This window comes from Amblyomma mixtum, chromosome 4 (assembly GCF_055824585.1).
Source record: "Amblyomma mixtum isolate Tamu chromosome 4, ASM5582458v1, whole genome shotgun sequence".
NCBI lineage: Eukaryota > Metazoa > Arthropoda > Arachnida > Ixodida > Ixodidae > Amblyomma > Amblyomma mixtum.
In genome coordinates, this window is record NC_143015.1 from 77393316 (window position 1) to 77406271 (window position 12956).

The 12956-nt window shown below is 46.0% G+C and overlaps 1 protein-coding gene across 1 annotated transcript in view; it reads left to right on the forward strand.

The window, feature by feature from the left end:
- Window positions 1–12956, forward strand: part of LOC149347127 (putative sodium-dependent multivitamin transporter) — a 60750-nt gene that overhangs the window by 10736 nt on the left and 37058 nt on the right. Inside the window, exons 2-3 of the mRNA XM_089541496.1 lie at window positions 1588–1851; window positions 6397–6462. Coding sequence (XP_089397622.1) covers window positions 1588–1851; window positions 6397–6462 — 330 coding nt within the window. The remainder of the gene's footprint in view (window positions 1–1587; window positions 1852–6396; window positions 6463–12956) is intronic.

Here is a 12956-nt window from a genome sequence, read left to right on the forward strand (position 1 = left end):
GTTTTTTTTTCACCCTTGCAACCACAGAACCCTAGACATGCACTGTTGACGGTCGCCTTAACTTGCGGAAGAAAAACTGCTTCGAACATTAAGCTGAACAGTTTTTCCTGATAAACTTCCTGAAGTGATCCGAACGATGTTGCCAAAAAAACTTTGAAAGTAATATCTTCAAGTCACCCAAAATGCTCCTTGAACTGAATCTGCTGTCGTGACAGATTTGGCAGTGCCCTTTTCACCATGCTGATCCAGTCGTCCAGACTCCTATTTGGCCAAGGCACAAAGCAACCGGGGGCCGTTGGTTGGGGGGGGGGGGTGCCGCAAACTGTGTTTCGAGGAAGAGATTAGTAATGGAACTACAGTGCTCACGTGAACTGGGTCACTGAGGGTTTGCGGTCCTTTAGAAGCCGTTTTTTAGGATTCATTACTAGTCTGAACGCTGAAAGATGAAAAGAAACAATGGTATAAGTTGAATCGCGTAGGCTTCATATCACCGTTAAAGTGCCTTCTCTGGCTTTCATTACTATTACATTTTTCACCGGACCCTCCTCGTTTTTTTTTTCTCGTTGCGCAAAGAAATAATCCCGTAAGAATGGTTGTACTCAATATCGAAGCAATAAAGAAAAACCTTTTGAAGCGAAAAGTTTCACTAGGCTCATGAACACCGCGCTTTGCGTGAGCCACACTACAAATTCGCCACAACTGCGCATGCGCGAAACCGAGTGACGTCACGCGGAGCGCAGGTGGCCGCTGCTGCCGCAGCCGTCGTCGCCGCCGCGCGCTGACTCCGTTGTCTGAGCGTCGCCGCTTCTTCTCCTCGAAAACCTTTTACCTTTCGCCGCCGCCGTCCCAAGAGAAGGTTCTTTCGCAAGGAGTTGCGAGGACGCGTTATCGGCGGCGGCGGCCATAGAAGAGGCGGCCATCCTCGCCACCTTTTGACCTGTCGCCGCAGCCGTGCGCAGTGCACATTTGAAAGGAGGTGTATATAAGGCGCGCTTGCCCATAGAACAGGCGCAGACACTCGCCATGGAAGGAGAATAAGCAATATTCGGACGGCGCAGAAACACCGATCCAGAAGTGGTAGCTTGGGAGTTGGCTGAAAAGCAGCGAGAGCTTTTCGCTTCAAGATATCCAGGCTTAATCTTAGTTAAGCCACAGCCAATTTTTTTACATTTAGCCACCTTACGGGAAACATTGCCGCCTGCCGGACACTCAACACTGATTCCTAGAAAGTGAGAAATTCCAAACAACTTATGGTTTACTGACACTACAGTACAAAGTTTTCAGGTTATAAACGATTAAAATTAGAAGACACACATTTAAAAGGTTCCGCAGCGCTTTCAAAAACGCTACGCCATTTCTTTTTTTCTCACCAGTTTCAGATTCTGTATCCCGTTGTTCCTAAATCTCTGTCTTGTTGGTGATTAGCTCTATGTTCCCTTGCTTCAAGTGACAAGGAGTGCTTTGTTCCTTCTGCCTGAATTTATAACTTATGTATTTGTCGTCAGCGTCGGTTCTAGAACACAGCGTGTTCTATGCCTATTCAAATATAAGCGAATATATAATCAGATCTGTTTTGTTCATCCTCAGACGATTCCAGCTGAAGGCGGTGAAGGCGGGAGTACCGCGGTGGACGCGTTCCTCGGGGGCCGCAGCCTTCCCGAGGCAGCACTCACCATTTCTATACTGGCATCTGTGGTGAACGGAGTGTCCGTGGTCGGATTCGTGGGCCACTTCTACGCCTACGGATTCCACTTGACCTGGCTGCTGGTATCAACACCCCTCGCAGTGGCAATGACGTCAACGGTTCTGGTGCCCCTGCTGTACAACCTGCGTGTTGTGTCCGTTTTCCAGGTAAGGCATTAAGGAGAGTTTCAAAACGGCGGCAGGGTATCGAAGAGCAACGGACTACGCGATGTACTTACTTTCTTTAGAACAGCTCTATACCGGCTATTCTCTTCAAAATATAATAACTAAAGAGCACCGCGTAACAGAGGCGGTTTTCTCAAGCTAATGCATTGCAATGCACCATTCGCTGTCCTTTTGTCCTTTGTCTGGGCGTGCCTAATGGGCTAGACACAGGCGTGCCCCGTAAAACACTCGCCAGCCTACTTTTTCCTTTAATTTTTAGAACACCATCTATTAACTGGGGACGCGGCTTTCAACAATTATTTTTATTTCTTGATGTGTTTACATCAAATTTTTAAAGCAGAGATTTAACATGCTCTTCCGCAACATTGCAAATAACGATGCTGTATGAAATGTTGTTTTTCTTACCATTGTATATCCTTCTTATTTCAATGTATGCCGGCTGATCTCGTGACTGAATATATCCCCGGATATGTTGTGTGTAAACATGACATGCGAGAACCTATTGCTGTTGATGTGTACCTTGCGTGCTGCTACCTCAAGCTGTCTTAACAACTTTTGCCCACTGCCTCCTTTTATTTTTACTGCACCGCAACGTAAGAACGTGAAATTAACTTTCAAATACATTTCATATTTTCTTTTGTTGTAATTTGAAAATAATACGGTTTAACATTCCGGGGAGACACACGTGCTACGCAGGACACCTTAAAGGTCGGCTCCAGGATAATTTACGCCCCTTGGGGGTTCGTACTATCCAATGGCATCGCACATCACACACAAGTTTTTGTATTTCGCCTCCATCGAAATACGCCCACCATGTCTGGGATGGAACCAGTACGTGGTTAGGAATAGTGGGAATGAGAATAGGACACGTAGCCATTGTTGAATATATCGAATGAATTTAGAGAAAGAAATTCGGGTAGGAATTAAAGCGAGGACACTGCGACGTAGAGCGTCGGCAGGTATTTAGGACGACAGTAGGAATGGGGTCAAGGTCAGTGAAGCATGTCGTCGCCACGAGTGTTATAAAGGCAACTGCGATGGCCTGGTGCTCAGCTGGCGAATACACTTTATCGACAGAAAGCTTTGCAATGCTTCAAAGCAACGAAGCGTTCAGGGTACATGTCGCATCTGGTGTATTCTAACCAAGCGCAAAATAACGAACGCGCAGCAAGAACGTCGAGGATTAGCCGCATGCCATGATCCGGATAGAAATAAACCCCGTTATTTTCTCAATACGAGGTGCTCTGGGTGGGCAGGTTGGTGAGTAAAGTGACCAACGTTTTCAAAAGACCTAACCTGCTCTTTCTTCTTTTTTGTGCATTGCGCTAACTACTCACGAGTTCATTGAGAGAGTGCGCCAGCCTCTTAAGAGCAGGTTGCACGTCAGAAAATTGGTCGCTTGCGAAAGAACATGGTAGCAATAATTGAAAGCTACACCCAAAGGGTCTTTGGGGAGTTTGATCCGAAAGCTGTTTTGAAGGCAGCGCGAAGACACCGTTCATAGCGATACAAAGACGTCACGAGTGGAAATTGTAATGCGGCTACGGAGCAAGCCCGGCAGGTTGATGAAGGTGAGCGGGAGCGCGACATGCAAGACAACAGTGTAAAGCGGGACATATGGCTAATCTTCTCTGAATCGACTAGGCGTTTAGTAAAGCGACGAGATGTCGTCCGAAATCAGTCCAAATTGATTGCTGCCTATTATGAAAAGCCCCACTTGAGAATCTGGACCTGAAGAGGACAAAATTACATCTAGAAGCGGAGACCAAGTAGCACGTGAGCTGGCAAAGGCACGTTTTTCATTGAAAGAGTCAACATTTGCTTCAGTGAGCCGTCAGACTACCTTCGAGACGGTGAAAGAAAGTTAGTGATTGATTGGCTAATTGATAATTTAGCTTTTATCGTTGGTCACAACGAGTGCTTGCGCCGACCGCTTCCGTTGTGGGTGGTAAAAGTGTTTATTTCCTCTGAAAAGAGGGAGTTACATGGAGGTTGCTCTGGGGTCAGGCTTAGTGCCCTTCCCCTCACAAGCACTAGGTGGAGTCCCTAGTACGGGACCCCAGTGGCTTCCGCTGCCGCCATTGCTCGTTCGACCATCGACTATTAGGCTTTCAGGTCGGAACAGGCGAGTAGGGTCGCCTCCCAGTCCTGTTCTCCCGGGTAGACCTCCGTTGTAACAAAATTAAGGTGTACATTTCCGTAAACGTGATTGGAATCATAGCCCGCCTCGTCAGACGTGTTCCTACGTCGGTCCGTAAAAAAAAGCGCTGAATTTCTTCTCATTGAAATATACTTTACCAACTAGTTCTGCAAGGTTTGTTACATTCATAAACATTATCTAAATAAACATTGATTTCCTGAACACGCTGCAGTACGAAGTAATTGATGGAATTGAAATGCATTCAGTTTTTTTCCCCGTTCAATAGAAGCCCGGAATTCTCTACCTGGATCCATTCGTTCATCTCCAGTTCAAAGTTTTATAACTGCCATGGAAGACACATAATACCTGAATATTCCTACCGTACCATTAACAGTTCCTTTTTTGTTTGTTACTTTTTGTGTGTTTTGAACTTCATTGTGCTCACTTTGTACATTTTGTTGTATTTTGTTACGTTTAGTATTTTGCTTTTTGTTTTTTCCCACTCCTGCCATAGCCCATATAATTGCGCTGTAGTATGTATAAATAAAATAAATAAATAAAATAGCATTCTAGAAAACCTAAACAGGCAAGTATAACATGAGGCTTGCAAACCATTAAAGAAAAAAAACTAACTAGAGCAGTCATAAACTGCCTGGCAAATTAATTCTTGACATGTTAGGAGAAGGTAAGTGACGCCAACCAAGTAAAATACAGGAAAAACACGACGTTTCGGGACCGGCTCGGCCCCTTCTTCACGGTGTGACTACGGGCGAGCGCAGCTTGGCTCAAGCTGCGCTCGCCCGTAGTCACACCGTGAAGAAGGGGCCGAGCCGGTCCCGAAACGTCGTGTTTTTCCTGTATTTTACTTGGTTGGCGTCACTTACCTTCTCCTAACATTAAATTTCCCAACCAGACAGACTTCTGTCGAATGTTTTCTTTTGAGTTTTTAATTCTTGACATGTAGTCGGGTATTGAATGTGTAGGGTGAGTACGTTTACCTGGACCGATTTGTGCCGGTTTACCTCCTCCGTAAGCAAGAGAACAAAAATGGGTTTGATAGCATTCTGCTGGCGCTGTGAGGTTATTTCTGTGAAGCATATTGCAGTAGAAAAGAAAATGAAGTTAAATAACTGATTCATAACTGATGGCCGTAGCAATCTCCGGATGGAGAGACAAAGCTTAATGATAGGAAGGGCAGAGAAGTCGGCCGGAAAGATGGGCATCTGGCCTCCTACTCTGCACTGGGGAATGGGAAGAGGAGAAGAAAAAGGTTTAGGTTTATTGGGGTTTAACGTCCCAAAGCGACTCAGGCTATGAGAGACGCCGTAGTGGAGGGCTCCGGAAATTTCGACCACCTGGGGTTCTTTAGCGTGCACTGACATCGCACAGTACACGGCTCTCTAGAATGTCGCCTTCATCGAAATTCAGCTGCCACGGCCGGGATCGAACCTGCGTCTTTCGGGCCAGCAGCCGAGCGCCGGAACCACGGAGCCACCGCGGCGGGGCGAAGAAAAAGGGTCATGATTGATGACGATGTGGTCAGAAGTGAGAGGAGAGTATGTGCACGCACATTTGATGGCGTCACAACAATAAGTCGAGGCCCGCGTCGCTCAAAAATGTGAAAACGCCCACATTGCCTGGGCTGCTTTCCAACTCTACTACCAAACGCCTAGCCGTAAGTATTCGGGAGTAGACTCCTGTGTAAATGCTCGAAGTGAGCGACCAACTTTAGTATTTAGTGCATATATACTAGACGCACTGCCAGTATATGCTTCACGGCCTCGGCGAAACAAGGAGGCTAAGAAAAGGCTTGTCGGTAGCGTAGCCACCTATACAATGTAAAATTACAGGCTTAACTTGCACTGAAAGAGCAGCGAGAGCAGCAAAAAAAAAAAGGCGCCTAAAGTGATTACAATTATGATTACAGTGGAGTCTTGCACCGGAGTTTCAAACTCCGCAGTTGATACCCCATACATCTTGAGCAGGTGCTGGAACATGGGTTTGATTATGGTTTTGTTTATGACCCTTAAAAATGGTTCCGCGAATTCTACATAGATGCGCGGGAGGAATACTACATATGCAAACCGGCACAATCAGAAGCTCTTCTCGCCTTGTTCTGGGGCTCGGGAATCGAGTGCATTCATACATGACCATATTTGCTCAAACAAGAATGTTGCTGTGCGGTTGCCGTGTGTAGCGTGAAAACCAGTGTGAAATTCAGCTTTTTAGATTAGTCGTGATAACAGCTTTATGCGATGATCTACTTTAGATATCATTTAAGTGCGTTTGTATTTTATGTGCTGCGCTATACATCTGCTCGCGTGGGCTTTCAAGCAATGCTGTTGCAACTACTCTTCTGGGGTATTTTTATCTTTCATTACTTCAAGTACCTGCGCCTGCGCTTCGACAACAAGGTGGGCATCACCGCATGCGTCGTCTACTTCGTCTTCAGCGTAAGTGAGCATCCTAATGTTTCAGTTTTCCAAAGTTAACTACCTGATTAACGAGACAGAAGTACAAGAGAACGCTCGTTGAGAGATGTTCTCTTACTGGAATAGCCGGTAATTTCTGCCCAAGACAAGCGAACGCTGCCAGAGTTTTGGTCATTGGATGCGCAAGTCCTTTTTACATTGAAATGGGCATATGTTCAATGCTGTTGGAAGGAAAAAAATGCATTTTTCTGTCAGAAGTGCAGTTTGCTCTACCCTGCAGTTTTTTTTTTCGACCAACGGGGGCTTGATGCAAGACCGCAATAAAGAAAGCCTTAATCAAGCATTTCTTTAGTTCTAAATTTTGAAAAAAAAAAAACATCGAGTTGTTGGTAGTTTGTGCAGCATACCTGCGCATAAGTGCACTGCGAACTGCAGCTGGATCTCAATGCGGAAACAACAAAAAAATAAAGGGAACATTTTCAATGCCGTTCTCCTGGCCTACCTCGAGCAACATAGGCGCGCTGCTGAGGAAAGACTGCGCGCAACCATACGGCTAGCATTCACGCGAGAGTAATTCAAGTAGTGTCTCGTCCTTGTCTTTTCGTGGATTGCATGCTCTGGCGCTATTTTCTTCAAATCAAGCGAAATAAAGTTTTCGACTAACCCCGCGTGTAATTGAAAGCAAGGTCACAGCCCTTCAACACTTCTACAGCTCGTAAGGTTTCGCCCCCGGCTTTATACGGGGACAGAACCTGTCACTGAGAGTGCCACTTATCGTCTAGGGGCAGGGGAGTTGCGCCCGCATTGATGAATTGCAGCACACGTCACAGCTGACAATGCTGATGACGTTTTTGGAGCGAAATTACGTGCAAGGTATTTGGGTGGAAGAGATGTTTCGTGGGACTCAGCGGTAAAATAAAAATTTGGCGAGAAAGTTGTAGCGACAAAACGCGGCTGTTATTTCTTCGACGCGGTATAGTGCCGGCATGAAACCTTCCGGCTTTCATTACCATTTTTAATTAGCATCCATTAGCTCCATTAGTAATAGATCTCTCCAGCTAAGTAAATGCTGTAAATACGAACTCAAATCGAAGTGGCAGTGGTTATGCTCTAATACCACGTCCCCGCAACTGTATCGCAGCACTACTAACTGCGCGCACTTTTTTAAACGAGAGCGGACAGCGCTTGGAAAAAAAAAAGAAGATTGGCAGTGGCTTAGCTCGGCTATACCAGGATATACGTAGCGAAAGCTAAGCCGCCTCAACTGCGACCTCAACTGCGGTTTCGGCGCACGCGAGCTCTCCTTTTCAATCCTCCGACATGTTATCAGGCATGCGACACAGCTGGCGAAGCGAGCGGGGGCGAGTGCAACGACGACTGCGGCGACCCGCATTGGGGGAATGCGAAAGTATTGTCGTCTGTTCCACACTTGTCGCCTCTTTTTGCTTCAATGGGGACCCTTCACCTCTTTTACTATCTTTTGAAGTTTCCCAATTTTTTTTACACTTTAACGTCTCGTAATTATATGCGTCCAAGCTTATTGTGACGTCTAAGCGCTTTTTTGTCGTTTGTTTCTGTTGCAACATTTTTTGGTTTGGTTTGGTTTATGGGGTTTAACGTCCCAAAGCGACTCAGGCTATGAGAGACGCCGTAGTGGAGGGCTCCGGAAATTTCGACCACCTGGGGTTCTTTAACGTGCACCGACATCGCACAGTAAACGGGCCTATAGAATTTCTCCTCCAAAGAAATTCAACCGCCGCGGCCGGGATCGAACCCGCGTCTTTCGGGTCAGCAGCCGAGCACCATAACCAGTGAGCCACCGCAGCAGTTTTTAATTACTTATCATTTTCTTTTTTACTTTTACATCAATGAACACTTTTTTTTAACCTGGTTTACTAATTTTTAACCTCTATTTTTTCATTTTACACTGTTTTGACGTCCGGGGCTGTTTTGACGTTCTACCACTATATCGACGTCTGTGTCTGTTTTCGACTAATTGACTTTTCGCCTCTAATTACTCCACATATATCATAGTTTTATATTATTAACGCTAATCACATCTTTATCCATTTTAAACCTTCATCCGGCTTGGTTGCGCATTTCCCACAATTTCGACGTCCAAGATAGTTTGGACGTCAACCCACTATATTGCAGAAGAGATGAGGCTTGGGCATGTTGGTATGACATACTTAAGGGCAATAAATAGCGCACAAGAGAAGACGGGACAAGCGAGGAGACACAGACAAGCGCTAACTTTCAACAGACGGTTTATTGCAAAATCGGGAGCATATATACACATGTCCAGATAGGCAACAAAGAACATGATCGAAGATAACATCAACAAGACACACACCCCCTCGACAGCCATCTGCTTATCGTGCCAGATATGCAAGTTCTTTTTTCGACAAATTAACGGAAGGTTCGCTGACACAATCCGGTCCAAAGCGCACGATGTTCGACGCTTCAACAATCTCCCTGGTAAGTTGGTCGCGGTGATGATACAAGATCACAGTATCTTCAAAAATTGGACGGCAGGGAGGGTCACAGTCACATGTCTTACAATGCAAAGCCAAATGCCCGTCGACACCACCTCTGACTTTCTTCGCGTGCTCTTTTAGGCGTACGTTGAGACATCTGCCCGTTTGCCCGATGTAGAATCTACCGCAGGACAAGGGGATCTTGTAGACTACCCCCAGCCGACAATGGACGTAGGTCTGCCTATGTCTGATATTACAGTCGGGTCTACGCATTTTGATCGGGCAACTCATTCTGCACAATCTCCCCAGCCTCTCAGGAGCCGTGAACACGACCTTCACATGAGACCGTTGACCCACCTTCTTGAGGTTGTGTGATACCTTATGCATGTAAGGTATCACCGCCAACTTTTCTTTCTCTCTTCTATCCTTTTTCTTTTTCCTGTCCTCTGCTCTTTGTTCATGACTCAGGCGAGAAGCTTCCTTCCTTTTGCGATGCAAGCATTCAGCTACCGAAGCTATCACGTGAGTCGGATAGCCCGCGGCCTGCAAACGTGCAACTTGCATGTTTAAACCCTCCTCGAACAGTTCAGCGCATTCTAAACTTGTCAAAAGAAATATCGTTCTTTCGTTCCTGTCCAATGCTCTTGACAAGTCATGCCGGCATACGTTCGAGGAGGGTTTAAACATGCAAGTTGCACGTTTGCAGGGCGCGGGCCAGCCGACTCACGTGATAGCTTCGGTAGCTGAATGCTTGCATCGCAAAAGGAAGGAAGCTTCTCGCCTGAGTCATGAACAAAGAGCAGAGGACAGGAAAAAGAAAAAGGATAGAAGAGAGAAAGAAAAGTTGGCGGTGATACCTTACATGCATAAGGTATCACACAACCTCAAGAAGGTGGGTCAACGGTCTCATGTGAAGGTCGTGTTCACGGCTCCTGAGAGGCTGGGGAGATTGTACAGAATGAGTTGCCCGATCAAAATGCGTAGACCCGACTGTAATATCAGACATAGGCAGACCTACGTCCATTGTCGGCTGGGGGTAGTCTACAAGATCCCCTTGTCCTGCGGTAGATTCTACATCGAGCAAATGGGCAGATGTCTCAACGTACGCCTAAAAGAGCACGCGAAGAAAGGCAGAGGTGGTGTCGACGGGCATTTGGCTTTGCATTGTAAGACATGTGACTGTTACCCTCCCTGGCGTCCAATTTTTGAAGATACTGTGATCTTGAATCATCACCGCGACCAACTTACCAGGGAGATTGTTGAAGCGTCGAACATCGTGCGCTTTGGACCGGATTGTGTCAGCGAACCTTCCGTTAATTTGTCGAAAAAAGAGCTTGCATATCTGGCACGATAAGCAGATGGCTGTCGAGGGGGTGTGTGTCTTGTTGATGTTATCTTCGATTATGTTCTTTGTTGCCTATCTGGACATGTGTATATATGCTCCCGATTTTGCAATAAACCGTCTGTTGAAAGTTAGCGCTTGTCTGAGTCTCCTCGCTTGTCCCGTCTTCTCTTGTGCGCTATTTATTTACCTTCTCCACTATATTGATGTCGGTGGCAATTTCGACGGCTAATTGACTTTTTGCCTCCATTTAACTGATTACTCCTCATCAACCAAGTTCGGCGCTCAGCGACGACTGTCATCCGCTATCCCATACAATAATTCTTTTACACCTAACTCTTTATCGAACGACGCAAGGCCAGCCGACATGTTATGGGTCCACTTTCACCTGACACGAAACCGGGAACATACCCAAGTAATGGTTTCGCAATAATTATGTGCAATTATGTGCATACAAAAATGCAGTTAAAACAAATAATCAACTGTTCCTGCAAGCCTTAATCTACATCAATGCACACCAGTGTACAATACCCGATGTCTTTTACCTTAGCTTCTACCCTTTTGCCGTACTTGATGTCGTAAACAGTCCTTACCCTATAACCTAGGAAATTACCTTGACATATTGGCAGCAAATAATGTTTGTATAAAAGACATCTCAAAGAAACAGTTACGATCTGTCATGTGCATTTTCGAATCTATGGTGGCATCATTGTAAATAGGTTTGGTGTGTTGTATTGTCTATTGTTCCTATTATTTATGTGCATCTCTGTTGTTTTGTACGCGGTCAGGATTACACTGTTGTTGTCCTTTTTCGTTCTTTGTTTTGATGGGGATATTAAGCTCACCTTAAGTCTGATGTTCGCGAAACACACTGCTGTCGTTGTATTCATGGGGCACTGGGTGCTACTTCAAGCTGTATTAGGCCGCTTTTTGCCCCGTATCCCTATTTGTCCACTGTAATGTGTGTGGAGAAATAAACTTTCAATTTCAATATAAAAGTGAGGTCACCATACCCAGAGGTACAGCGAACAACTAGGCACGTAACTTGGATGCAAACATCTGGTATCTCATGCGGCACGGATGTCAGGCTCAACGGACTTTTCACTGTTTTCGTCACAACGCGAGAATTTTTGTACGAATAAGTGGGTGCGAATCTGACTGACTGGTGCATGATGCGTCTTGAGTTCCGTAATGCTGTGTCACCGCACTTCGTGTTTTTTTTTTCACTGCATGCCCAGATTTTCCGGAGCGTAAGCAATTATCCTAAACTGTTGGGTGCCAACAGCCAGGGTCACGTAACAATATGCAAATTTATGTTAGAAATATGCGCCTCATGTAAGAGTGTTACCAATACGCTATGTTTTAAAAGGAAGCTACTCAGTGGAACCGGTCACTATATGCGCTGCGTAGGACGAAAAAGCGCCTTCATGCTCTGTAGCTATGGTTGCATTGCCAAGACATGTTGTCGCGGAGTACACAATAATGCAAATGGCACGGTTTTTGATGACCGAAATTCGATACGTGAGAAACACCGATCGATGACGGCAATTCACTAAGTATGGCCAACTGTTCGTATAAAAAACACCTTGCCAACATAGTCATCATAACTACACCAACAATATTACATTAGCTGTAGTACAGAACCGTGTTCCACTGAAGCTAATGGGCAGCTTTGCTTCATATAATTGGCGCTCCACTAGTTTTCATCATCCAATCTTGCGCCAGTCGCTCTACGCCTGCAGATCTAACATTGTTATTCGACGCCACTCCTTGCTTGCCCTGGCTACGTTGCCCGTCTCTTCGCGCCCACTTCTCTCACTCTCACAGACTCTTCAGTCCGCGCTGCACGACCGGCTTACCCTACCCACAGCTCGCCTATTGCATCAAAATGCATATTATCTAAGGTGTTCTTTAATCCACACATAGCTTACTGTTAGCTTACACGACGGCCGGGAACTTGGAAGAGGAGGATTATAGGAGTCGGTCACAATGGGAAGCGCACATTTATTTTCTTCCTTTATTTGACCTGTTTGTAATGTTAGAACCTCTCATCACTCTAGCATTTCATGGCAGTGAGCATTCCATGGTACTGGTAATGTCTAGGACGGCTTACATACCATGCGGGTCAGAGGCTATTCTTGGACATCTAGCAACATGAGGTTGACATTTACAGCGACCACTGTTGGTGGAGCATACCTGACGGATCCGGCGCAGTAGTCATCGGTGTTTCCTGCCTTTTAGACAGCGCCACCAGCGCAGGGACACGTGACCGATGCTGGTCATGCGACCCTGTGCCGTTGCGTCATCCAGAGCATGGAGCCATCCTAGCGAACTCCGCAGCGGATCAAGTGGCTACTTGCAGTTTTTTATTGGTTAAACCAGGAGAGCCTAAGCTGACCGCGTACATGATAGCAAAATAAGGGCCCAGAACAAGCGAGGAGAGGTTCGTGGGGCGCAGCGGCTGCCAGGATGAAGCAACACATGCTGCTTTAGCGAAGCGCATTGGTATGGAAGTTAAAGGCACAGTCACATTTTTCAGTTCTGCCAATCAAATATAATTGCACCAAAAAAAGTTGATCAATTTTTCGCTGTGTATAACGCTCTTGTTCGGATCGCACATTCGAGAATCTATGGATACCTCCGGCTTCATTCCTGCGCACAACGCTAAAAGCCTAACTAAAACTGCCGAAATGCAG